Below are 27,557 nucleotides of genomic sequence, written 5' to 3' on the forward strand. Positions count from 1 at the left end.
CACTTCCACAAAGTTTGGGGACTCACACGAGATTTTTAAAGGGAAAATTGAAGCAGCAGACGAGATATTCTGATGATTCCAGTATGAGTAAAACCTTAAAAATGCTATATCCTACACTTCCCATCATGCAAATTGACTGCATTTTTCTTTAGACTGTCTTTTGTCTGGGAAATTTCAGCTCATTGTTTAACTGTCTAGCCTCAGCTTTACTGTTTTGGTTCGCTGTCACTGCTCTCATAACTGCAGCAGGCAGCTGTTTTCTTAGAAAAAGCTCTAAGAATCCACTGCACACCGCCGTGTCAGCAGCACACAGCAGACAGGCGCAGTGAGCAGCTACCAGGTGGACATAGAGGAGAATTTAGCAGCTTAAGAGCCAGATATTTTCTTCAGGAGTTGATGGAGACCAAAAACAGAGCTGAAATTATTGACTTAAATGTGTCTAAAACACAAAAACGTGCTCCAAATGAATGATGCTCCAGCCCTCATTTTCACCCCTTATGCCTGCCTGTCATACTCTCTCTATTTAATAAGCAAATGTTTGCTGACATGTTGATGCATCAACATAGAAGGTTACGATGTGTCAGGATCATGCTCACAACTTTATTCTGCTGCCACCAGTGGCCACTGCAACTAATAAGTTTGCTGCATTTGAACATGAAACTCCACTGAGCAGTTTTACCTCAGGTAGCAGCTGCTGCTGTTGTCCACAACCCAGTCCTGCTACTTGCAAAATACCAGGAAGAGCATTTTATACCCAGATATCTTAACTGGAAAAGTACACATGTAGTTGTAGCTGAATACAATCAGATAATTACTGTAGATACTCAACTTATTTCTCTTGCTCTTAATATAAAAAGCTATAATGTGGTTGTTTTAGGTCATATTAAATCCTTCTGAGTAGGTTTCCAAGAGAGACCAGTGCTACAGACACACTTTGGGAGGACTTGGACCTGCAGCCTGCATGTGTCCTCTGTCAGAGTGTGATACATGGCCTCTGGCATTCACCACAGTCCAGCATTAACAAGATACCACCGGATCCAGGCTGCATGAACCGTTGCTTCCCCTTTTTTTCTGCTGGGAAATACTGCGAAAACTGCATCGAGTGACTTACATACCAGGTAATCTTATTTTATGTGACTGCTGTCTGAGTTTTGTGGGCTACATTGTGGAAATATGAGTACATTCTTGACATTGGTTACAGAGAAACTCGTGATCCATTTTTCTTCCTTCCAGTTTCATGTGTAAAATAAAACGACTGAGGAGGACAAGATGAAATCAGATCAGCTCTGTGCCGATTCTGTTAGGTGTGAACATTAATTAAGTGAGAATAACTTGTCTGCAGTGTGTTAGAGGAGGGAACAGGAGCACACAGATTTATATTTAGACAACCGGAGTGAAGGCGATAACATTTCAGGCTGTGGACAGCTTGGGCTTCATTGTATCCTGCTCCATAGACTCATGTCTCCCTCATGGTAGACACCAGAGCAGACTGAGAGCCCAAAGGAGGATAATTTCACCTCTGGATGCATTTTTGTTTCTCCCCCCTCTATCCACATGTCCTCCCCCCTCTCTCTCTCTATCTAGTCGGATCCAGTCTGGCTGAAGCGGGCTTCTTGGTGCGAGATAATCTGCAGATGATGGGAGTTAATGAGGCGGAGATGCGGGGGGACAAACTCAGATGCGCTGCGCTGCAGCGACTACAGGTGCGCAACAAGTGAGGGAGACGGAGGAGAAGAGCAGGTAGAGGAAGTAACGGGAAGGAGAGGTGGAAACTAACCGGAGATAAGGCAGAAACACTCCCCTGGTTCTCGCTATGGACACGGGGCAGAGCGCACAGGTCGCAGACAGCATGGGAGGAGAGCACTCCGCCGGAGTGTGCGTGGTGGAGCGGGACAGGGACCGGGAGAGGGGCGAGGTGTCCAGCCCCAGCCCGCCGGCCAAGCAGCGCTCCCTGCGGGTGGTGTACGTCCTGAACGACGGGCTGAAGGCGGTGATGGCCAGCAGCCCGGAGTCCGGAGCTCTGCAGTGTCTGCAGAGAGCCTGCGACTCTGAGAGCGCGCTGCTCACCACCGTGACCTTCGGGAGGCTGGACTTTGGAGAGACGTCCGTGCTGGACAGTTTCTACGATGCAGGTGTGTGTCAGGGGAAACAGAGGGGTTAGCAGGACCAAAGATATGAAGCCTTAAACTTTAGTTAGATAAAAACTAAGAAGTGCTGACTGCATGCTGAAATAGACCCTAACACAACAGATAATCTGTAGGTATGAATGAAGTACTGTACTTACTTACTACTCCACCACATCTTGCAACTAAATATTGAGCTTTTCCCTCCACTGCATGTATTCTGACAGCTTTAGTTACTTTGCAGACTCAGATTAATAATACAACATAAAATAAACTAAAGGCAGCAGCCAGTAGTTAATAGTAATTAGTCCCAGCATTAATGCATCAATAATAATTATACTCAGATAGTTTAACATTAACATTATTTAAATAAACCCACCTCTGTTAACGATGTTAGATGTTACATGGCAAGATTGTCATGATAGTTACACTACACATTAGAGAGTGCTTGAGTGTGTGTTGGAGGGTACAAGTGTAAGTAAGCGTCCAAAACAAATGTGTAAATTGAAAATATGAGAAGCAACAATGAAGCTCCATATAAGAAACGCTGTCATGATGCCCTGTGTCCACAGCTGCTCGATGCTGAATGTTAATTCTTTCAAATTAAGTCTAACTGGTGATCTATGACTCTTCCTGTGGTTTATCGTTATGTAAATTTAAACTTCAACAGAGACTAATATTTATTGATTAGTGAGTTGAAATCTAGATCAATGAAGCCAGAGCCACAAAATCTCTTTCCTTTGGTTTTTATGTGTTTTTTAGCTGATGTTGATTTACAGTCTGCTGTGAAAGACGCCTACAGTGCAGCATGTTATTCAAACATCTGAAAATTAGACTGTTAATGTGAAATGTATTTTATTAGCAAAGTGATTTTAGATGACAAGACTGAAGACTGAAGACTGAAACATCTCAACAACTTGTCTATGATGTTTTCTACAGACATTCATGTGACCTTGTGATACTCTCAACTTTTCCTTTAGCACCACCTCTCTGTGTGATTTTGTTTGTGGCTTTGAGAGAAATATCTCAGCAGCTTTTTGATGGATTGCCGTTCATCAATCAATCAAACTTTATTTTACTGTCAAACAAATCTAATGACCAGCAGGGGGCGACTCTGCTGGCTGCAAAAAGAAGTCCAGATCCAGAAGTCTATGAGAAAATGGCCCTACTTGTCATTTGCTTTATTACCTCAGTAAACATGTTCCTAATGAGTTTTTGGTCTCAGTCGGTAGTTTCAAGCCTGCTTCAAACTAACACGATGTTCATTTAGTAAATGATGGTCTCATTTAGATCAAAGTAGATGATAAAGCAGAGGAGGCTTTAGGGCAGGACTACCTTCTGACTCCAAAAAACCCAGCTGGCGATGCCCGTAAAGGCAAACAGCAGTCCTTGAACCAAAGGGTGACATCACAGTAGCTACGTCCACTTGTATATGGTATTTGATTATCGCCCTTAGATGAAAGTTGCCCCAGAAATAAGACGTGGTTCTTTATGTCTCATTCTTGTTTTCATAGAGACTCATTTGGTATGCTCGAGGCATCTATGCTGAGTGTTGCTTGTGTCCTTTGGAGTGTGCAGAGCATGAAAACCAAAAGCTCCAGGGAGGGATTACATTCACCCTTCTCTTTTATCCAAGTATAATGTAAACACTCCAGGGGGAAACAAAGGGAAGACAATGGGACAATGGGAAGCTCCTTGCTGTACTTGATGTCTTAATATGCTGTACTTTTCCTGTCTGCGTTTTTGTTCATGTGGATCAGACAGCTTTTATAAAGGGTTTCACATTCTCAGGTGCACCCCTCGAGCTTCAGAGTGTCTTATTCAAGGGCTGCTGTATTTTTACATGCCCTTGAATTCCAGCTCATGTGGCTAAAAGAGTTGCTTCTGCATATTTAGATTAAAAAAACTGACTGTATTTACATGAAGCTTTGAGACACGTTATGGGCATCGTCGTGGTCATCGAAACATCTCCCTCCTTCCAGACATTGCGGTTGTGGACATGAGTGATGTGTTTCGGCAGCCATCCTTGTTTTACCACCTGGGTGTGAGGGAGAGCTTCGACATGGCCAACAACGTCATCCTGTACCATGACACTGACCCTGACACCGCCCAGTCACTGAAGGTACACTCACACATACGTACATACGCACACACCTCTTTGACTCTCGAGTGCATTTAGGGTCCATGGATGCCGTTCTTTCACACCTCCTTAAAACAAAGTGGTCCAGCAAGTTATTTACAGACTAGTGCGTGTGTGTGTGTGTGTGTGTGTAATGCATATTGGTCGGTCTCTGTGCTGCCAGGGAGCTGCAGCTGTTAAGTAGCTATGTGGCGTTACAACTCAGTAGTACGCGAGAATACACACTGTGCTGGAACTGTTCTTTCCATCTGTGAAATCCAATCTGACATGCTCTTTGTTTGATCTCCTTACAGGACATGGTGGCACAGAAGAACACAGTAAGTTTCTGTGTGTTTGTGTGTGTGTGTGTGTGTGTGTGTGTGTGTGTGCGCGTGTGTGTGTGCGCGTGTGTGTATGTGTGCGTGTGTTTCAGAGTGATTTATGTGCATACACTGTCGTGTGCTATTTGTGGAATAATATTTGTGCCGTTAGTCTTCTCTCACACACATGCATGCAGGAATGAACATCTACATGCTTTGCTTTCACTCTCTCTCTCTCTCTCTCTCTCTTTCTTAAACACACACACACACACACTCAATTATACATGGACACACAAAATGCATGGCAGGCTCCTGAAACAGAAACACAGTGGCTATTCATCTTAGAAATGGATTTTAATATATGTATTGTGTGTGTGTGCGTGTGTGCGTGTGCGTGTGCGTGTGTGTGTGTGTGTGTGTGTGTGTGTGTGTGTGTGTGTGTGTGTGTGTGTGTGTGTGTGTGTGTGTGTGCGTGCGTGCGTGTGGAGAAGGCCACTCGTCCTCCAGCGTTAGGTTTTCCGTGGGTTCAGTTGCCTCCAGAGTACAGAGGCTCTGGATTGCGCAATAAAGTAGGTACCATGCTGCATCAGGGCATGCTGGGAGATTTCCTCACAGACTAATAATAATAACAAACATGGAGGCCGGAGGGGCTAAAAAACACAGACCTCCCCACAGGACGTGGTGTGAATAACATATTAAATGCCCTCACAGCATGTACCTCACGAAGCCAAAGAAGCTGCTCCCCTTGGCTTCACAGTTTTTAGTGTTTCTCAGCTCTTTGTTTAGTTGTGCAGCTCCCAACTTTACTGTGTAGCTTCACTCTTGCCGCTCTCACTCTCTCTATTTTTGGCAGCAGGCACCTGACTTCAAAAAAAGTTATTGGTTATTAATGTGCACTTTGCATTGTAAATCTAGGAGGGACACATTTTACTGCAGGTGATGTAGTACCATGTAGCAAATGACAAACAAAGGACAAAAAAGAGGGGCAGCGTTAGAGTGTGTATTTGTGTGCATTAGTTCATGCTGCTCTAGATATTTAACAACCATGTGAGCCTCATTACATGTGCTAACCTTACTGATGTGGTCGTGATGCTATCAAACGATCCCAGTGGTGTACTGATCCTCCTCATTAATCACTCTACAATACCCCGTGGACATATTGTAAGACTAGATAATACATCCATGCAATCCCCTTTCTTCACATCATCCCCCTTCCTCTCCCTGTTTTTCCCTGCTTGGACTCCTTTTGCACCTAGCAGCAGCATCCGGCATGCGTGTTTATCTGATGTACAGCTGTATCATATCTACACCGGGCTTTAAAAGCACCTCAGCTACTCACACTCAAATCTAAATGAAAAACACCGTCTGCCTTTTTAAACACCACCACCCTTTCTCCTTCCAGGCATCCAGTGGTAACTACTACTTCATCCCCTACATAGTGACTCCTAACCATGAGTATATGTGCTGTGAGAGTGACGCCCAGCGCAGGGCCAGTGAGTACATGCAGCCCAGCTGGGACAACCTGCTGGGGCCACTCTGCGTCCCCCTGACGGACCGCTTCACCAGCCTGCTGAAGGACATCCACGTCACGTCCTGGTGAGACACATTTACAGTCCACCAGCCTGTCGATGCAGCGGCCCCCCTGGGATCTGTCCTGGTGGGCCTGATGGCCAGTTCACCACTGGCGATTTTTCATGCTGTTCAGATACGAAGACATGTAATGATTCTAATGCATTGGCTCTCTTCTGCAGTGCTTCCTTTAAGGACACCCTGCTAAATGACATCAGGAAGGCCAGAGAGAAGTACCAGGGAGAGGAGCTGGCCAAGGAACTCTCTCGCATCAAACTCCGAATTGACAACACAGAGGTCCTCACCCAGGACATCGTCATGAACCTGCTGTTTTCTTACAGAGACATACAGGTACAAACACACAGCCCGGTCTTAATTTGGAGAAGCAGTTAACAACAGCAATAGCAATAGTTTCCCCTTATCTGACCACCAGGACTACGACGCCATGGTGAAGCTGGTGCAGACTCTAGAGATGCTGCCCACTTGTGATCTGGCCACCCAGCCCATGATCCAGTTCCACTACGCCTTCGCCCTCAACAGGTACACAGACGCTGGATTCGGACTGAGGCCTGTGGTGTTTTACTGCCAAACATTTAAGCCCTTAATTAAAGGGGATTCATTTTTCTGATAATAAGAACATAGTGTTTCAAAATGCAATATTTCCATTTAACCTAATCAGTCTAAACAAATCTAACTGCCTTTGTAAAGTACTCTTCTCAGATTAAATGCTAAATGACTTAATTCCAGGAAAGAACAGCAGCCTGATTCAACTATCAGCCTAACATTCATTTCTAAATGTGTGTGTGTGCAGGAGGAACAGTCCTGGGGACAGGGAGCAGGCTCTCAGAGTAATGCTGCAGGTGCTGCAGTCGTGTGAACATCCAGCACCAGACATGTTCTGCCTCTGTGGACGGATATACAAGGACATCTTCCTGGACTCCGACTGCAAAGACACCAAAAACAGGGACAACGCTATACAGTGGTAAGAATACACACACACACACACACACACTCTCAAGTCAACTTTGTATGGCTGTTTCATGAATATACCATCTGTGTAGCTTAAAATAAATGCTGAGACTCATCATCTAATCAGTTACATGCATGTTTGTGTCACACCCCACCTGCAGGTACAGAAAGGGGTTTGAGCTGCAGCCCACTCTCTACTCTGGTATCAACCTCGCCGTCCTCCTCATAGTTGCTGGCCAACAGTTTGAGAGCTCCATCGAACTGAGGAAAATAGGTACGAGCACCCTTAACCTGACACCGCCTTCGATCGATTATTCTGCAGTGTTTTGCCCACTTATACTCTGATGTTTTAGGTGTACGGCTGAACAGTCTGCTGGGGCGCAAAGGTTCCCTGGAGAAAATGAATAACTACTGGGACGTGGGCCAGTTCTTCACCGTTAGCATGCTGGCTAACGACATCCCTAAAGCTACTCAGGCTGCAGAGAAGCTCTTCAAACTCAAGCCACCTCTCTGGTAAAGACATTAATGCTACAAAAAAGTGTTTTCAGTTCTGTTTTGTTGTCGGTGCATTTAAAGTAACCAAGAACAGCTGTGGTCTGGAAAAAGTATGCATTTAGATGTGCTGTGCCAGAAAGCCTGATTGAATCTAGACCTGTTTCTGTGGAGGCAGTCTTCTTAATGCAGGAGCCAAATGACTCCAGGAGGCCGAAACGTCCTCATCAATCCTCTTTTTTGTGTGAATAGGCTCATAGAGATACATGGGTTTGAATGTTTAAATTGACGTGTGATTTATTTGCACACATTATTTGCATTTGTTTTGAAAAAAACTTCATGGAATTATGCTTTTCATTACTTATTACTGATGTAACTCTGTTTGTGTGATAATTTACCTGTTTCTGTGTCCATTTAGTGACCTAAAGCATGACAGAAATAAAGGAAATAAAGTGTATTTACGTGGCACTAGTGATGCTTTTCAATCTTTATTGCTGATCCGTTTAAGTTTAAGTTCCATAAAACACCTGTATTATTTTCCAGTTCCCTTTGTTTCTGCATTCAGTATTGTGGAAGCAGTGAGTATAATTTGTTTTACGTGTTTCTTCTTCCAGGTATTTGCGGTCGGTGGTGCAGAACTTGCAGCTGATCCAGAGGTTTAAGAAGCAGACGGTGGAGCATTCCCCCCAACGGGAGAGACTCAACTTCTGGATGGACATCATCGTAGAGGCCACGCAGGGCACCACCAATCGACTGCGCTTTCCAGTACAGACTCACATGCACACAGATACTCAAACATGCTCAATCAGGTATTTGGTGATACAATCTAACGTGTTTGTCAATCTGTCTTTGTGTTCAAGGTGTTGATTCTGGAGCCAACTAAAATTTACCAGCCGTCCTACGTGTCCATTAACAATGAGGCTGAAGAGAAGAACGTCTCAATCTGGCATGTTTCTCCTGCCGAAACAGTAAGAACATCGACCTTCCTGCCCACTTAACCCTGTTCCCCTTTACCACAGTATTTGACAGTTAGTTTAAAAAATCTGACTGGAAACACAGAAAAAAAAAAAAAAACTTAAGTCACCACAGAAGAGTTTTTTGAAGTGGATGAGGCAGAAATGTTTGTGTATCAGTGCAATGGAAATAGACGTAGAGAATGAATCATGAAGTACATGAAGCACATCACTTACAGAACAAGTGCGATATTTCTGTGTCACTTCTCCATGTGAGGTTTGACAGGTGTTCTTGTTGTGGTCTGATGCCACATGGCTGGGGAGTTAATGCCACAAGCTGTTTATATTAATAAATCAACATTTGCACAAAGGTAGTAGATGAAAATGTGCATTAATTCAAATTTAGTTTTTTAGATTTTCTGGAAATTTGTCTGAAATCTGCACCTTTCTCCACATCCTCCTTTGAGTGAGTCCTAATGTTTTGATCCTGGTCTGCACAAATGTGAACGATGCTAAAACTTCACTGACTTTCATTACAGAAAGGGATCCATGAGTGGAACTTCACTGCGATGTCCATCAAAGGCATTAGGTATGAATGAAACGTCGGAGGTGAATAAACATTCAACATTAAAACTTTGAATAGATTTTGAGTTCGTTTGATAGTTATGTTGTTTTAAAACAGAGAAAGAAGAGAAAAACAATGAATGTAAGCTCTCACCTTCTCTAACTCTCCTGTCTGCAGTATCAGTAAGTTTGACGAGCGCTGCTGCTTCCTCTACGTCCACGATAACTCAGACGACTTCCAGATCTACTTCTCCACGGAGGAGCAGTGCGGTCGGTGAGGACACACGCCTCTAGATGTGTCTGTGTAGGTGTGTGTGTTTGTCTGCGTTTGTGTTCGTACAGTACAGTACTGGATGTATGTCCGATCGTATTGCAGCATGACCTGATGGCCAAATAATGATAATAACGTGCTAATGTTTGTGTGTGGTGGTGTGTATATGTGCGTTTCAGGTTCTGCTCCATGGTGAAAGAGATGATATCTGATGGTACGGGGAACGCTGTGGAGCTGGAGGGGGAAGGAGACGGAGATACACTGGAGGTCAGGGGGCGGTGGCGCAGATATACTGCAGCATAAACGTTATTTTACAGTAAATATCTATCTTTATGGCTCCAGTTGATGATTTCTTTGTGTGGGTTACAGTATGAATATGACACCAATGAGACGGGGGACAGGGTGGTGTTGGGGCGGGGCACCTATGGAGTGGTGTATGCTGGGAGAGACCTCAGCAACCAGGTCCGAATCGCCATCAAAGAGATCCCAGAGAGAGACAGCAGGTGAAATACTGTTACATTCACCTTTTTCCTTAGCACATCAACTACATTTCTCCTGTCAAGAGAAAACAAACACCAAGGCGGCCATTTTTTTTCCCAGATACCTGGATTACGGGACAGTTTATTATGTAATAGTAAATGCTCTATCCTGTGTGTTAATGGATGTCCTGTTTCACAGCATTCTTACAACACCAGGTTGGTTTTAATTGGCAGCTGTGAAGGATTTGCATTGTAAGCGAAGTTTATCTTGATGAATAAAAGGGTTTTTTCTCTGTCTGTGAATTAGGTACTCCCAACCCCTTCATGAAGAGATCGCCCTCCACAAGTACCTGAAGCACAGGAACATTGTTCAGTATTTGGGCTCCGTTTCTGAGAACGGATACATCAAGATCTTCATGGAACAAGTGCCTGGAGGTGTGTTTGTACAAGAGAGAAGAGAGAGAGAGATGGTAACTAGGGCTAGTTCTGATGTAGGTGATCCCAAACAGAGAGACAAACGTTTCTTAAAAAACACCAGAACAAGATCAAAAATACTGTGTCTTTACTTTGTGCTTTAGTGATAATTTCACCCCGTGCAGGCAGCAGGCAGATAGAAAACAAACCTCAGAACTGATGATGGACGAACTGCCTCCTTCAGAGATCGATGCTTGTGACCTCTCGGTTACTGGGCGGTCTCTCTAACCGCTTGGTCGTCTTCCCGTTTCATGATAGGTTTTGGACACTCCTTCTCTCCTTTCTCCAGGAAGCCTGTCTGCGTTGCTGCGGTCTAAATGGGGCCCGCTGAAGGAGGCGACTATAATCTTCTACACCAGACAGATCCTGGAGGGGCTCCGGTACCTGCACGAGAATCAGATCGTCCACCGAGACATCAAGGTACAAGGAGGCATGTCAGAGGAGACGTCCTCACAGCACGGACTGTGGCTCAGTCAGGCCAAGTGTAACATGACTGTGGTGTGGTGAGGATTCGCTGGTAAACAGCTGGTTGAACTATGAATCTTTGAAGTTTGGGACCTTCATAAAGTGTTTTGTGGCTTTCTTTTCCCTTTTAATAAAATATGTACATTTGAAAAACAAAAGTCTATTGTGACTGACAAATCTGTGAGCTCTGGTTTTATTTGTACTGGCAGATGTGTCTGGCCCCCTTTTCAACTGATCACAGCCGGTTTTCTAATAACGGGGCTGGTTGGATACGATGACGAGCCGTCAAATCCACTATCGCATCAGTATTAAATGAACTGAACGGCACAAAACAACAATGCTCAAAGCTTTTGTAGATAAGACCGATGTGTTTGTCATACGTCAGACAGGATTCGGTAAAAGTTTCATTTACTGTCAGCGTCACGTCATGTTTCGTTGCTCTGATCGTTTGCAGGTCTATCCAGCTGTGTCCAGAGGCCTTGTGGTCTCTTTTGGCCACCTTTCTGTATCTAAACCTGCTGTTTTTCTTCTGTCTGTTGCTCCATTAGGGTGATAATGTGTTGGTGAATACCTACAGTGGTGTCCTGAAGATCTCAGACTTTGGTACCTCTAAGCGGCTGGCAGGGGTCAACCCCTGCACAGAGACATTCACCGGTAACTTGTTTATGCTCCGTCTTCCTACAATAAATCAGGTTGTTGCCCTGCTAATATCCCCTGATTACATTTCTAAATGGAAATGGACCTCAGTAAAAGGGTTCCTTGAATCTCTTGTAAGGATTTTATGAATGATGGTATGTACACGGAGCTCCAACATATGGGAAATGAAACAATGGGAACATTTTAGGTGTGAACATCAAATAAATCTGGTTTTAAATCAAATTATTTACATTAAAATTATGAATTTGCTCTTCTTTTTAACATAAGAGAACATCAATAACACTGAATACCACAAGATGAAGCTCTACTTAACAACTTGTCTTAAACAAAATGGATAAACTGCTCCAGTAACACTTAAGGGAAAAAGAAGCAGTCAGTCAGTGGGGACTGCTTAAATGGAGTCATAGAAATGCTGCAGACTATGATTGTAAATATCAAATGACCCTCAAAATGTCAAGAGCCACTATCAGCCTCTATGGAAACACTCAGTCACACGAGCGCGTACGAACGTGCGTGTGCACACAATACGAACAAGCACGTTCATCGGCCATCTGGCCTCCTCCAGCAGCCAGCGAGGTGTGTAATTATATTAGCTAATCAAGCAGAGGCAGACGGGTGTTTACCTTTCATTAGCAGGTGTGTGTGTGTGAGTGTCGTTATCTGTTTCTCCTCTGGTTCTTCCCTCTCTCTCTCTCTCTCCATCTTTTTATAGCTCTCTCTCTCTCTGTCGCTTACTGTTTACATCAGCATTTAGAGCAGGCTGCAAATGCCAAATCTGCTCAGAATTAGACTGCAGACAAAATACTTTGAGATAAAACTTACTAACTAAAATAACACTTAATCTCACATCTCCTGCCTTTTTCTGTGATTTCAGCTAAAATGTTTAATTTTGTCAGCATTTTTTTGTGCAATTTGTGAACAAACCCACTTTGACTAAATGTCTGCTTCAAGATCTGTGATCAAAAGTGAACCATTTGTACACTAATTACAGATTTGCTCTTTTTGGAATTAGACCTCCAGTGGTTTGTAATAATTATTTAGATAATCCTATTTTGCCACCCGTCCAGAAATGGTCATTTCTACATATTTTATTAATTTAAACATTTGAGTCTGAGGCTAAATGACTTGATAGCTTCTCCTGATCTGCCTCTCTGTCTGCAGGTACTCTACAGTACATGGCTCCAGAAATCATTGACAAGGGCCCTCGAGGGTATGGAGCCCCAGCTGACATCTGGTCCCTGGGATGCACCATTATAGAAATGGCCACCGGGAAACCCCCCTTTCACGAGCTTGGAGAACCTCAGGCAGCCATGTTTAAGGTAGGTATTAACGTCCTCCCAGCAAATGCTTAAAAACATGACTTTGCTGTGGAACTGTCTTGAACTGTGGTGCGTCTCCGTGGTTTTATGTCACAGGTGGGCATGTTTAAGATCCACCCAGAGATCCCAGAGTCTTTGTCACTGGAGGCCAAGTCGTTCATCTTGCGCTGCTTTGAGCCGGACCCTCACAAGAGAGCCATCGCCTCAGACCTCCTCAGAGACACTTTTGTCAGACACAACACCAAGGGCAAGAAGAGCAAGATAGCCTTCAAACCGCCAGGTTAACACACACACACACACACTCACACAAATAAAGCACAGAGAGCACGTTATTCCAGTGCTGATTCCCATTCAGGTATTATCTATCAGGCTGAACACAGTGAAGCTCCTCAGTGCATTTCTGATGATCTGTGACAGACAACTTTATTAATCCCCAGACGAGAAACTAATTTGGTGCTGTGATACATAACAACAGGTGCACAAGTTAGACGGAGCACAGCAGACAGGAGACCATGCTGACATACAACAATAGTAACAATCAAAGCCACTTAGAGTGTTCATAGAAAATTAATTTATTTACACAAGAAAGTTGAAAAGCAAAAACATCATGTGTCAGGTTACTGGTGGTGGAAGAACAAACGATATCAGCTGGGTTCGAACTATGAGCTAATGTGATGGACCAATTAGACAACTAGCTCTGGTGAAAGCTGGAGGTGAATGGGGTTTGATTTGCACCTGTAAGACACTGAAATTACATCTGACGTTGCCTTACAATGCAACAGATTGTAAAGTATGACAGCAACAAGATGATGTGCAGAGTCTGATTGGTTCAAGTAAACAGGGTGAAACTTGAAAACCTACATATCTGGAGTAAATGTGAAAGAATGTCTTCCTGATTAAACTTTTGCTGAGCTTCAGTGAGGGTGCCTGCCGTCCATCCCTTCCTTTTCTGAACTGATGTTTTTGCAGATTACATCCACAACGTTTCCCTGCCAGTGCAGCTGCAGTGCGAGGCCACCGGGAGCAGCAGCAGCGAACACGGCTCTGTGAGCCCCGACTGTGACTCCAAACATGACGTATTCTTTCAGAAGAAGAAAAGCTCTGGCTCCGAGAACCTGCTCAAACCCCCCAACTCCAACTACCTGAGGTGTGTATGCGTGGGCTTGAGAGCAGATGGTTCAGTTGAGAGTTCAGTCACGTGAGTTTATCGTCGTCACAGGACTTTCAGAGCTGACCCTCAGCGGTGGGGCTCAGATGTCTGAAATATCTTGGATTTGTGTTGTCTTAGTGTTTACTTCTTTGATGAATTTGCATGAAAAAGGATCTTTATTGACTCCACAACAGATGTTAACCAGAAAAATTCTGCTTGGATGGCATCAGAATAGCCTTATTGTAACAGTCTCTGTTATTCTGAATGCAAATATTATGTATAACATACTTTTACAATATCAAAACTATGTGTTACTGCAGGCAGAATCCTGCTGGGACAGTATAGATCATGCAAAAACATGTAAATGTGCATGTGTGTATATAAATGAGTGTGTGTATTTGGGTGGCAGGTGGCCTTATTGTGCTCACAGTGTGCTCCGCTGCCTTTTACAACACTGATATAATGAGCTCTGATAAGTTTACGAGCTTCAGCCGGCGGCTGAACACACACACACCAACACACTCTCGACTGCACGTGCACAGACACACTTGTGTGCATACATGCGTGCACGACCTGCTGCGCTGACTCATGCTGTCTCTGCACTTTCCTGTTCACACAAAGTAGCCAGGAGAGGCTTGTATCTGTAAATAAACTGAGCCGTGTGTCACACAGTTGTAAATCAGTGCTATTTTATATTGCAGTGAGATCACTCTGTGTGTGTGTGTGTGTGTGTGTGTGTGTCGCAGTGTTCCAGATGAGGGTTCGGTGTCGGAGGACCGCAGTGCCCCCCCCTCCCCTGAGGACAGGGACAGCGGTCTGTTCCTGCTGAAGAAGGACAGCGAGAGACGGGCCATTCTGTTCAAGGTCCTCAACGAAGACCAGGCAAAGGTCATCTCCAACCTCAAAGAGAACCACATCCAGGTGTGTGTGTGTGAGTGTGTGTTCGTGCCATTCACAGTGTTGATGTGACTACTCCTTTAAAACACCAGGAACCAGCCTCATAGAATAAATATCACGGATGTAAATAGACGTGTTAATAGTCTAGAAATTTTCCCTGAGACCTGATCTCTTGATGAGCAATTGAGGAATGAAAGCATCACCAGCTTTCATCACAACTGTGTCTTTTCTCAACCAATAGTAATGTATACAAATGGAATTACTGTCTAAATGGCTTTACATGTCTGAGTTTCCTGCAGCAATCAGTTCAGTTGGGTTAAATAACCTGTCAGTACATCCCACTTACACTACTGAGTGTTTAAATCCAAGTCTTTTCATGTAAAACTTCAGAAGCATGTAAGGAAGCCTGAATTGCTGCCTGCCAGTGCTTTTTTCTGATGGTACCACTAGGGGGCGCACAAGTCTCATGTTTTAAAATCCTACAAACGAGGCGACGACAAGTTTTCATTCAGAAGGGTTTAAATTTGTTGTATCAGTTTGCTGTTGTTGTACCTGAGAGTTTATCTTTGTGCTTGATGTGCAGTGTTTTTCTGATATCTTATATTCATATAGCAGGAGATTCTTTAGTGCACATTAAGTTAAATAAATCTGACATAAATCTCCATCTCTAATAGACTTGGGCTCCGTAAGCTTCTGTATGTAAATGTGTGTATGTTTGTGCGTAAAATGAATATAGAAATATACGTTTGTGTGTGCACAGGGTAGCGAGGAGCTCCAGCTGTCCGTCGAGCACATTAAGCAGATCATCTGCATCCTTCGAGACTTCATCCATTCCCCAGAGAGGCGCGTCATGGCGGCCACCATCTCCAAGCTCAAGCTGGACCTGGACTTCGACTCCACCTCCATCAACCAGATACAGCTGGTGCTCTTTGGCTTCCAGGACTCGGTCAGCTCACACACAGAGTACAAGCTGGATGTTTACACCAGTGTGTTTGAGGGATGCGGCCTGATTAAGTGGTGCTAGAAAACAGCTGCACAGTGCAACATACATTTGCAAACTACAGTAGGCTGATACAAATAGCAGATATGAGCATATGTAATTGAAAACTGCTCTCTTAAACATCCACTTAAGTTTTTTACTTTAGCAAGGCAATATTTCAGTAAAACTTGTGAAATTAATATTCAGTCTTGGTCTGATTTTATGGCAGACATGAAGCTGCAGTTTTAAAACAACTAAAGTGTTAGTGGTTAGTGATTTAATTAAATAGTTAAATATAAATATAGATTTACTGATTTGATTATCCAATCCAGAATTCTTACACTTTATCAGACTTTTTTCTTTTCTTCAATTTGAAAATATTCAAACATTTTAAATTGTATGAAAACTACAAACTTAATTGCAGATGTTTGTGATTTAAGACTGACAATGAATTCTGAACAAAAATGGCAAAAATAATAAATATTTTTTCCCCAGTTTGTCTAAATTATACGTTTCATATTGTTACATACAGAAGAGCTAATTCAACTAATCCAGAGTTGTCAAATTAACTCCAGTGAGTCGAGTAATGATTCATTCAGGTCAGTAGTTTCATGGTGGGTCTGAATATCTGTCCTTGTTTCTTTGTGTGTGATGTTCTCAGGTAAACAAAGTCCTGAGGAACCATCACATTAAACCCCACTGGATGTTTGCAATGGACAACATCATCCGCAGAGCTGTGCAGGCTGCCATCACCATCCTCATACCAGGTGGCCTGAGCGTTTACTGCCATCCTGTGGACATGTGCAAAAACACGGCATTTTGTATCTCACAACTTTCTGTCGTCCATCTGCATGTTTATACATAAAACTCAAGATTAGATGTTTGTCATACATGTTGGTGTCCATGTCACACATGTACCCGCAGTCCTACAGCTGTGAATGTTGTACTTGCACCTTCAAACCACCCACCTCCCCACCACAGAGCTGCAGACCCACTTCGGCCCGGCGTCAGAGTGTGAGGGAGCAGAGAAGGAAGACGTGGAAGTGGATGAAGAGGAGTTCGGTCCTGTTTTAGCTTCCCACACCGACGACTCCGGCACAACAGCAGACCCTGCCCACTCCTTGGCCTGCACACTAAACTCCAGCCACTCCCAGGAGCATCATCGCCCGCATCATCAACTGAGCGCCCAGCTGGGGCGTCTCAAACAGGAGACCAACAGGTACAAGCAAACACACACACAACAAGTTTATTCGTCAACACAAAATCAAAGCGAATAATTAAGTTTCCATCCGCTGATGTGGTTAACGTGCAGTGAAGGAGTGGCATACGGATGTCTTCACACACATGGAAAATTGCTACAGGCGCTCTCACATGGTGTGGGAGGGAAGCGAAGTCATGATGATGAAATTCCACATTTTTTAGGAAGTGGAAGTAATGGAAAGAAGGAGCATGTGCAAGCACACACACACACCCAGAATGTGCAAACACACACTCACTCATGTCAGGATTGTTAATACCATCAGGCTGCATGTGACGTATGTTTGTGAGTGACAACACAGCGAGGCCCTCTTGACCTTTGCCATTTTTAACCACTAATATAACATCTAAACATTACTACTACTGATTATTAAAAACTGAAAAAATGGGTGTATTTTGTATTATTAGACCTTTTTTAACCAGATAAATGTCTCACTGAAGATCTCTGGCAAAGACATTGACATAAAAACAGCTTTATGGCAGTAAGACAATGATAATAATGATAATGATAAACAACACAAAAGCCCATAGAGATTATTCAGCACTTAGAAGAAGTGATCCCTAATGTCTTGGACAAATGACTCAGCAATAACGACTGCAACACTTTACTCAAAGGTGAAAAAGAAAAATTCATTTCCAACTACATTTGAGGATTTGATTTGAAATGAGTTGACAGATCTGTTTTGTCAGGAAAAAACTTTTTTAAAAATCCTCTGTTTTACGAAATTAAGACGATCTGTAATAGTTGGTACACTTCACAGCATATCAATACTACTAAGTATAGACATTTTTTAAGTTCAATATTTATTCATGGTCAAAAAGTCATGGTTTTTCTATAGAGGACTGTGCTGAAGCCATATGAACAGTTGGGGATGGGCCACATGCTTTGCTGTTGAGCAACAGTCACACAGGCCACACCTGTCAGAGGCAGCTCTGTCCAACGCTGCAGTGAATATTTAATTTATTTAGTTTATTCCATTTTCAGTAAAAAGCAACAATTATAAGGTAAAAAAGGAAAAAGACAGCCGATGCTTTTGTTATCTCTGCTTCTGTTTGAACATGTGGCAGTTTTCAGATTACAGTTTTGTTGACTGGAAGATTAACAGCGTAAACTGTTGCATTTAAATTGGCTCTTTTTGTCCTCATATGGCAAAGAGTGATAAAGAAAAGACGGTCAAGGATGTGGAGCGAATAACTGAATTGGACATACTGGAGAGTTACTCTAATATACTTAAGTTTAACCCCTTCAGATGAACCATGTTGTTTTTTCTAGAAGGTCCTCAGACATAGAAAATAAACTATAACAGAGAATAAAAGCAAAATGAAAAGAAAAAGGTATGGAGGTTAAGAAATAATACTTCCTCTTGACAAGGACATTGAAGTAGGCGTTTCTAACTCTTCGCCACTGATGCTGAGACTTGTAGATGCTTTAGTCTGGCTTTAGGTTTCAGTTATGCACCTGTATGAAGATTTTTTTTGGCAAAGTGGGTATTTGTATACATTAATTTTAATCTGAGACAGTGCTGCATGAAGCTCTGCATTTCCTAGCAGTAAGAGGAACTTATGCTTACAGTGATTACTACTTTGAACTATCATCTTCAACACAACAGCCTTAAAAAGCTGAAGGATTATTCTCCATCTGTCGTTTGGAGATAGCTGTGTGTATCTGTGCGGCTTTTTTAATACTTGGAAGGATTTTAGGTTTTTCATTAGTGTTCCTTCACAAGTCTGATGAGCAGAAAAGTTTCTGTCTGTTTGATAACTTTTTATTTGCCTGTGCACACCTGCCATCTCTCCCAGCCCTCCATACCGTGTACCTGTGACATTTACTAGCGATCATAACAGATGTTACTGCTGCTGCAGGCTGCTGGAGGAGCTGCTTCAAAAGGAGAAGGAGTACCAGCAGGTCCTGAAGGCCACGCTGCAGCAGAGAACACACGACCTGGAGCTGGTCAGAGTCAGGCACAGACCGCTGGGTAAACACACCGACTGGCTGATTGATGGATTATTCATCTCTTTGTGCTTTTCCTCCTTTCTAAGTCTGTTTTTTTACAGATATTTCACCTCCCTCCATCTTCCACATACCAGCGGACCACGAGCCAGACAAGCAGCTCACTGACTGGCTGAAAGAGCAGGGGGCAGACGCTGACACCATAGATAAGGTTGAGTATCTGTTGGCTTCTAAACGTCTGTAGCTTTGTCTTCTGTAAGCACCACCAGAGCACATTATGTGAAGTGCAGCTTTAACCTGATGTTTTTTGGGGTGTGTTTTATTCTAGTTTGTGCTGGAGGAATACACACTGACCGACGTTCTGAATGACGTTGGCAAAGATGACCTCCGCTGGCTACGTCTACGGTATCTACTCTCTCTTATCTGTGAATCCTGTCACAAGAAACAGCGAATCTTGGCAACTAAAAAGTTAGCGAAAATAGCAAGTCTTCATCAAGGTTCAAGGTTTTTTTGCACACTTGAATTGTTGCATTGTTGTCTCCATGACATTTACTGTGTCCTCCCTGATAAGTAGCTGTTTTAGAGGTTAAATCTTGTAGTCTCAAGTCTCAAGACTTCAGGCTATCTCACTGCAAAATCTGCAGGAGCTTCAGTGGTCTGTTATGATTTTATTTTAGCAGATTTTCAACAGAGCTACAGACCTACGAAATGAAACCGAGCAGAATTCACATGATCCTCATTATAATCTGCTCATTAATTCGCTGGCTTGCATAAACTTGAGTGGCCTCCATGTTTACGTGCATGCGTGTTACATCTTTGCTATTGCTCTTGTGTGCATGCGGGTCAGTTCAGGATGGTGACCAGTTCACACTGAAATCTGACATTGGCCACATTTAGAAAAAATAATATGAACAGTTACACAAAAAAATGGGATCTGAGCAATAAATCTGAATTCATCACTAAGGCTTACAGTGTGAACGCAGCCTAAAATAAGATACGACGGATAGTATGAACTGAAATCAGCCCCCAAGAGAAGCCGAAGAAGCTTTTCAAAGGTTTGTTTTGTCTTTCACTTGCCATCAAACATCAATCTGCCCCTTCTTTCCCTCAGGGGGGGAGTTCTCTGCCGCGTCTGGCGGGCAATCCAGCGGCACAGAGAGCGAGAGAGGCTGAAGAGAGATGAACGCTTGGAGGATGATGCATGATGGGACGCATGGACTACAACTCTGGAGGACTCTTGTTTTGCAGAAACACGCACACGTCTGCACACCAGCCCTGCATGGCCGTGTCTCCTCTCTCTCTCTCTCTCTCTGTCTCTCTGAAGTACCTTTTCATGTTGTAGTCTCTGCGTTGTCTCCACAGGACTGACTGAATCTTTGTTTGACTCTACGTCTCCACACAGCGTCACCCTCGACCAAACCAAAGTGCTTTAGTGCAGGCGCTATTCTCTGTATCTGTATGTGCATTTAATGTGTATGTGCTCCACACTGTGCTCGTGCAAAATGCATCCTAGCAAATGTGGATGGAGTTTAAAGTGATACTCCGCCCAAAATCCTCATCTATGACAATATGTATGAAAGTATGAACAAGTATAAAACCGTCGCCTTGTTTCAGGTTCAATACTTGCATCATTTACTGGAGAGTTATTCCAAAACTGTGCAGAGGTGGATACACAAGCTAATGCACCTGCTCTCTACTGTCCTGCCGATCCTCCACATAAGAATGGAGATCTCTGTTTTGATCCTTATTGACAGCAAACTTCAGCTAAAAGCCTAATGCCTTAAATTTTGTAACGTAAAAAATGCATCAACACATCATGACTTCCACATCCCTGCCTTTCCATTTGTACACATGGTAGTTAGTTGTGTAAGATTTCCTTTATATTCTTAATGAAGTAACTTTTCTTTTCTCCTCTGTGTGTACCTGTATTTAAATGTTTTTTATTCCAACTCGTATCTGTATGTGCTTGTCTGTTTAATGATTGCTTTACAACTGCAATAAACCTGGAAATAATGAAATATTTGCCTGTTTTGCTTTAAATAGGCCCTTTTCCACCGCAGGAACTTTTCTCGTTTACATGGGATTTTGAAAAACCACCAAAATTATCCGGGGAAAAAACTTCCCCTCAACCCCAAACTTTCCCTGAAAAAAGTACCTAGTTCCGACAAACTAGCTGAGCTAAATGTAGCGCACACGCCGAAACACATTTGTGAAAAGTGACCACAACAGTCGCAGTACCGCCGTACTAACAAGTGGTATGACCAGCTCAGTCGGTATTTTTTTACCCAAATAAATTCATGGTAATAAAAGTTCCTGGAAATGTTGGTGGAAAAGGGGCTAACCCTAACCCTTTTGTCATTTTCATTTTTTATCCTTTTCAAACACCAACGCAGAGGCTTTCAAATAGTTTTCCAGAGATATTACAGACAGTGGCCCATCTTGCTGGTAGTTTACACAAACCTCAAGTTAATCCTGCTTTTTGGCTGATTGTCTGTACTGCTATTCATTCCCTTTAATCTGTCACATATTTGCCTTCTAACTGCCAGAAACCGGTTTGCCTGCCAGTGTACGACATCCTACTTGCCTGTAAATTCCTCCCTCAGTTCTTTTTGGATCATATCTCATCTGACTGCCTGCTAGATGTGAATGTTAACCTGTTTTTGACCATAGATCTGAGTGTTGAGCCAAACTAGTTACTCAAAACTACTAATGTGAAAATCACAGAGGTGCTAGATGAAAAGTGAGATCACATCAGTCATTAGGATTCACCCTCTGTGGAACACTAATGTCTAACACTAATGCAAAATTAGAATAAGAACAAAACCTTATTGAAGCTCGTTAGATTAAAGTTAAACCATCTTCATCAACAACAGGAACAAAGTTATTTTCCTTCAAGTTTCTTAAGTAACTTAATGTTTTATGTTAATTGTAATCCTTTTGCTACACATCTCCCCCTGGAAATGTAAAAGCATTCATCCTGAGCAGTTCTGTCAGATGACCCTGATGCAGTGTGCACATGTTCAACCACTCCAACAGGTTTGTTTCATCATAGCAAAGGAACAAGGAAAGCAGCGAAATGTCAGTTTCTGATTTTCTGCTCTGCAGTGGACAGTCAGTTTTGCTTTTAAGTTTTAGTAAGTAATGTTTATTTAGTAACATTCAGTAGTAATGATAAGGATTAGAATCATATTTAGTGAGCCCATTGCTAATCCTTCACTGTTCACTGTTCATTCACTGTTTTCTATGTCAGCTTGGAAAGAACCTCCATTATCTACATTCTTTTGGTTTTCATTTGGGTGAACTATTAAAGACTTTGTTCCACGTTTGTGAGCATGGTTGTTCATTAGTAAAAGTTAGTGACAGACTCAGACCTGACAGGAAGGATAAAGATACTTCAGAGAGATGTAAACCACTGTAACATTTGTGCTTTGAAATAAAACACCATTCACACTGTGTATTCTTATTATGTATCTTTAAAGGAATAGTTTGAATTTTTGGGAAATTTTCATTTGCTCCCTTGCTGAAAGATCTAACCTGGTTCTGTCCAAATGAAAACACCGTATTGTTGATACTCGTCATTTTTACACTTCAGTTTGTTTAATCCACAAACTGAAATGTAAAAGTGACATGTTTCCTTTTACAGGAGGTTATGTTGCGGTTAATCATTTTCCTCCATAATATTGACGGTTCGTACTTTGGTTACATATTACCACTATTAATTTGCCCCTCTGTACTTGGCGAATATTTATTGCATCAATACACTTGTGGCATGTGCCTGCATGATGGCAAAATTTAGGAACCATGTCATTACAAGTCTTGTGTACAACTCCATTCATGGTTAAAAAGTTGTGTCATACTGCCTTAAGATATACAATTATCAAAAGCTGAATAGACTTACATGCATAACTAGAATGACTACACACCCAGCCTGCAATGTCTGAGTGTTTCGTATCAGTGCTTGTTCTCTCTCTCTAAAACACATCAGGAAAGATAGCATTACATTTGTGCATGGAACATAGCTAACTTAGCTGAATGTTCATGGGAGGCAGGAGATTGGAGAGGAACAAACACGTAATTTAGGGCTAATATTCAACATATCAAAGCTGGACACTGGAGTATAGTTTAGGGGGATAGTAAACTGACCGAATCGATTTCGTGACAGGTATGGCTGTTGACAGATAGGATGACTCTTCAGTTTTGGGACAGGAGACACATATTAATGCTGACGGAGACTGTTTGTCTACAGTTCGGGGTTAGGATCGTCATTTTGGTGCTGCACTGTGCAGTTTATCATTGCATACATATTTTTGTATAATTACGGGGGAAAGACATGTATCAGGTTGAGGGCAGACACAATAGACAATGAAAATATTTTTCCTAAGTTTGTTGCCATTTGGTAATACACCTACACAGGTAACCACACCTCAACAATCTCAATTTTGCATGCTAAAGATTGCAGCATTGATCAGAGTAAATTTAAAGACAGATTTGTGTAGGTTTTGCACTTCACTTCCTTCATGTCTCCTAATTCAATGAGGTCTGAGTGTCTGAGGTAGGGTCAGTCTGACGACCACCTCGTAGCATTATGTATTGACTGTTAACATTTTAGGCATGGTAAATCTGAAATGTAAAGCTGAGATGCTTCAAGCTCCAGCTCAGTTTTGCGTGTGTGTGTGTGCGCGCGCATGTTTGTGTGTGGAGTTAATCTCAGTTCCCGGCATAGGAAACTGAGTAGGAAGAGAGAGTGCGAGAGTCTGGTAAAAATGGGAGGATATGATTGGCAATTTAGAGGTGGGGCATCCTCAAAGGACCTAGAAAGATAATGAGATGGAAACAACACACCAGCAATGGACAGCCAAGTTCAATGAAGCTCTCCAGGATATCACACACAGGGAAACAAAGACAGGACAAAGCAGGAAATGTAATAGTCCTAGACTGCATTAATACAGCGCCCTTCAGTGATGGCCTGCTACCAGCATCACACCATCCTTCCTCTTCTTACAAGGATTTTACAGCACAGATTTAAGACAAAACCAACAGCTACCAGTATGCCCTGCACAAACACTAAACAGTTATATGATGTTCAGGTTTTTTGACAGGCAGCTACCGAAACTGAGCCTGAGGCTGTTGGCTCATTAGTTCCCCACCAATGTGATTTATGGTGCATGACGTGCAGAAATACCTGCGTTTTGGTTGGAAAAAATACTAATGAGTTATGATGAAACCTCTGGCAACCTTTATTAGAGCCATAAAGTCAAACATAATCTTGCAAGCCCAGTGTCAAAAAACCTTGAATAAGTATTCATAGTATACATGTTAATAAAATAAAGCATGATTCTATGACTGAATGGGACATTTTTAAAATCATACCAAAGCTGATTTTAACAGTAGTAACAGACGGTGAGTAACATTAGCATGTGTAACATTATTCTTCGCTAACATTAGCATTATTATTACACTACTCACAAAAAGTTAGGGATATTCGACTTTCAGGTGAAATATATGGAAAATGTAAAAAGTGAATGCTACAGTGATATTATATCATGAAAGTAGGGCATTTAAGTAGAAGCATGCAATGGTAATTTTATTCATCTTAAACAATTTATTTGAAGAAAATCTACCAACAGTGGTAGGTATACCACAACAAAACATTTCAGTGTCTCAATAAATTGGGATGTGGCCAAAGGACGTCCACTCCTCTCCTTTCTGTGACTCTTCCAGTCTCTGTATCACTGTTCCAACCTCCTGATGACACTCTGTGACCCTCTAAGCTCAGTGAACACCTCCGTCTGAGGACTTCCTGTTTGAAGCCTCCAGTGTTGAGGTGCTGCTGATCAACTGTTAGGTGTCGTCTTGGTCTCATGATGTCAGAATGTGAACAGCAGGATGAGGAGGACTGTTTAAATACCAATTCTAACTGAAGCAGGAAATGTATTGTTGGATTCAGGGATCAAACCTGTTGTGAATGTTGCTGTTAAGCTTCTTGTTAGAGAACAGCAGCTGGTGCAGAAAGTACTGAGACACTGAACAGTTGGACATGTGCATTCAAAGGTTTAGAGAAGGTCACATTAAGTTCACCTGGAAAGGTTAGAATGCATTTTAGGTTCATCCTGAAATTTCACCTGAAAGCCGAATATCCCTAACTTTTTGAGAGTATTGTATATGCAAACAAAGGTGGTTGAATGTTATATTCTAAGTTACACAATACTCTAACAAATGAAATTGTGGATGTAGCTCATAAATGCATTCTGTAGTCCTTTCAGTTTACTTATCATTGATATTTCTGAACTATTATTCCAGAAATGTGTCATTATTTCTCTCAGTAGATACATCACATCCACTTGTGCTTTTACACGCTGAGAAGCATAGAAGGAATAGAAAGAGGCCTAATTTCACTAAAGTCACATATGTACTGTATGTGTGCAAAGATGAAGCTGCAACTATTGTTTGGCCTGTGTACTCATGGGATTTGGTGACCGGAAGAGGAATCTCAAGTTTAATGGTACTTTTTTGTGTATGTGTGTGTGTGCTGTTACACAACAGGTGCACAGCAGGAGGGTACTTTGTCCCAAAGTAGCCTCGAGCAGTGGTGATTTCTTTGTTTGATTGTGGATTAAGCAGGTCAAATTTCCACCACAAGATCTCTTAGAGCGATCAGGTTTCTTTTTGATGCAGTCAAGTAAAGTATTGCTAAGTACAACCCAAACAAACACAAACATATGATTAGGATCAAAGTTCATTTTTCCAGCTTTGGCATCCACTGTGATTTACAGCTAAATAACTATGTGTGCTTAGATTAAAGCTCCTACGTAAAAGCTTTTCTTTATCAGCGATAAACTGTAGAGGTAAGTCAAGATAAGCGTCTGTTTCTTTTATCCTGTGCTTACTCTTGTGTCTTGATTTGTTCTCATTAATGAGCACTTCCTGTCTTTAACCCTGCCACTGAATTGAAGCTAAATTGAGAAATGAGCATTATTTTATACACTATTCCCTAAAATGTAACCTGACATATTTGGTATCTTTAGAAAATGTTTGATCTCCACAAGTTTGAATAATGTATGGATTCAAAAAGAGTTTGAAATGTTGAAATGCAATGAGGCCTGCAAGGCCTTCTCTGCTGGCCTAAAAGAAATATCTGAATCACAAACTGATGTTAATTACATTTTGTCCATGAATACTTATTAAATAATTCCAAATGGTCTGTCCGCTTCCTTTCATAGCTTTTCCGATGGTTGTGCTGCTTCCACACATGTATTTTCATATTAAAGCATTTAACCAATCACATTTCAGCCATCATTTGTTGCCAGGCAGGGTCAAAGTCAAAGAAGTCTGCCTGAAGGCCTTCTGCAGACCCTCTAACACAAAATAAATGTCGATGAAACTGTTGCTTCAACCAATCAGATTTTGAGTCGGTGGCACCAGGGCCCTCTAGCAGGCGAACGGCAACGTCACCGTATTCAGACCCGTTGATTGGATAGAAAAGGACTTCTTGATGGAACTGAAGCGCACGGATAATCTGTACGATGTTGTTCACCCCTGGTTTGTGTCATGTCTTGTCGTATGTGTTAAGTTGGTTTTTTTCACTTCCTGTTTTATTTTGAAAACTAAACTCTCCTCTCGTTTCAGGCCATTGACTTCCTGCCCTTGAGTGTTTTCCCGCCTTGGTGTTTGTCTGCCCCGCCCTGATTGTCTCCACCTGTTCCCCATCACCTTGTGTATATATATAGTCTGCGTCTCCCTTTGTCTTGTGCCAGATTGTCTTGTCTGAGCATCATAGGTCACTTGTGTTTTTGCAAACCAAGCCATAGATTGTCATGCCATGTAATTAGTAAGTATCTTGTCCATGTAAGTATTGTATTGTATTAAAGAGTTTGTCACCAGATTAAATGTGTCTTGCGTCGTGCATTTGGGTCCACCCTGCCTCTGAGCCCTGCGCATAATAGTTTGTTTATTCAATAAAGGCATTTATTGTGGCTACAGGAGTTATCTATCTGCATAATAAAATGGTTTTTATGACCATAAAATAGTTATTGAGGGGTGGATTGATTCAGATGGAGCACTACTGAAGGCCTAGGTGTGAAATGCACGGTCCGCCACTGTTGAAATTGGATAAGCATGAATTGCTTATTTCCACTTAAAGCAGACACAAAACACCAGTAGCATACATTTTCAGTTGTGTTTTTGTGACCTGATGAATTCTAAGGCCAATATTTAGCCGCCTTTTGGCTCATTTTTGGCCTCCACCAACTCTTTTTTTTCATTACAGAAGACCTCTTTCACTTTGGACTTTCTTGGGCCACTTTGTTTAAAAAGTAAACGATGTGTGATACGTTCATAATGTGTAATGTGACCTGCTGCACAGGAGCAGTTCACAATGTCAAACTCCTACTACTGATCTGATTACGTTTGTCAAAAGATAAGGTTACTTCTCCTGTAGAATGAAAACCTTCTTAGTCTGATAAGCGGGATCTCGTTCAGAAACTAATAGCAATGAATTTTAATAAAGTTGTTAATATCCTCAACCCAAAGAAGTGCCTGGTAAGTTCAAA

At 42.3% G+C, this 27,557-nt stretch overlaps 1 protein-coding gene across 1 annotated transcript; it reads left to right on the forward strand.

Annotated features, from left to right (window-relative positions):
• Nucleotides 1-1,813: 1,813 nt before the first annotated feature.
• map3k15 (mitogen-activated protein kinase kinase kinase 15) lies at nucleotides 1,814-20,975 on the forward strand. The gene is made up of 29 exons (XM_070852702.1): nucleotides 1,814-2,132; nucleotides 4,106-4,245; nucleotides 4,557-4,580; nucleotides 5,965-6,158; nucleotides 6,314-6,482; nucleotides 6,565-6,671; nucleotides 6,943-7,113; nucleotides 7,262-7,374; nucleotides 7,454-7,613; nucleotides 8,207-8,357; nucleotides 8,453-8,560; nucleotides 9,085-9,134; nucleotides 9,288-9,383; nucleotides 9,560-9,647; nucleotides 9,750-9,883; nucleotides 10,167-10,294; nucleotides 10,623-10,753; nucleotides 11,347-11,452; nucleotides 12,617-12,774; nucleotides 12,871-13,054; nucleotides 13,744-13,921; nucleotides 14,671-14,845; nucleotides 15,582-15,767; nucleotides 16,462-16,567; nucleotides 16,782-17,019; nucleotides 18,921-19,033; nucleotides 19,113-19,219; nucleotides 19,337-19,413; nucleotides 20,120-20,975. The coding sequence occupies exons 1-29, from the start codon at nucleotides 1,814-1,816 to the stop codon at nucleotides 20,211-20,213; spliced, it is 4,005 nt and encodes a 1,334-aa protein (XP_070708803.1). The 3' UTR covers nucleotides 20,214-20,975.
• The last annotated feature ends 6,582 nt before the right edge of the window (nucleotides 20,976-27,557 follow it).

Source organism: Pempheris klunzingeri, chromosome 21, assembly GCF_042242105.1.
Source record: "Pempheris klunzingeri isolate RE-2024b chromosome 21, fPemKlu1.hap1, whole genome shotgun sequence".
NCBI classification, from domain to species: domain Eukaryota; kingdom Metazoa; phylum Chordata; class Actinopteri; order Acropomatiformes; family Pempheridae; genus Pempheris; species Pempheris klunzingeri.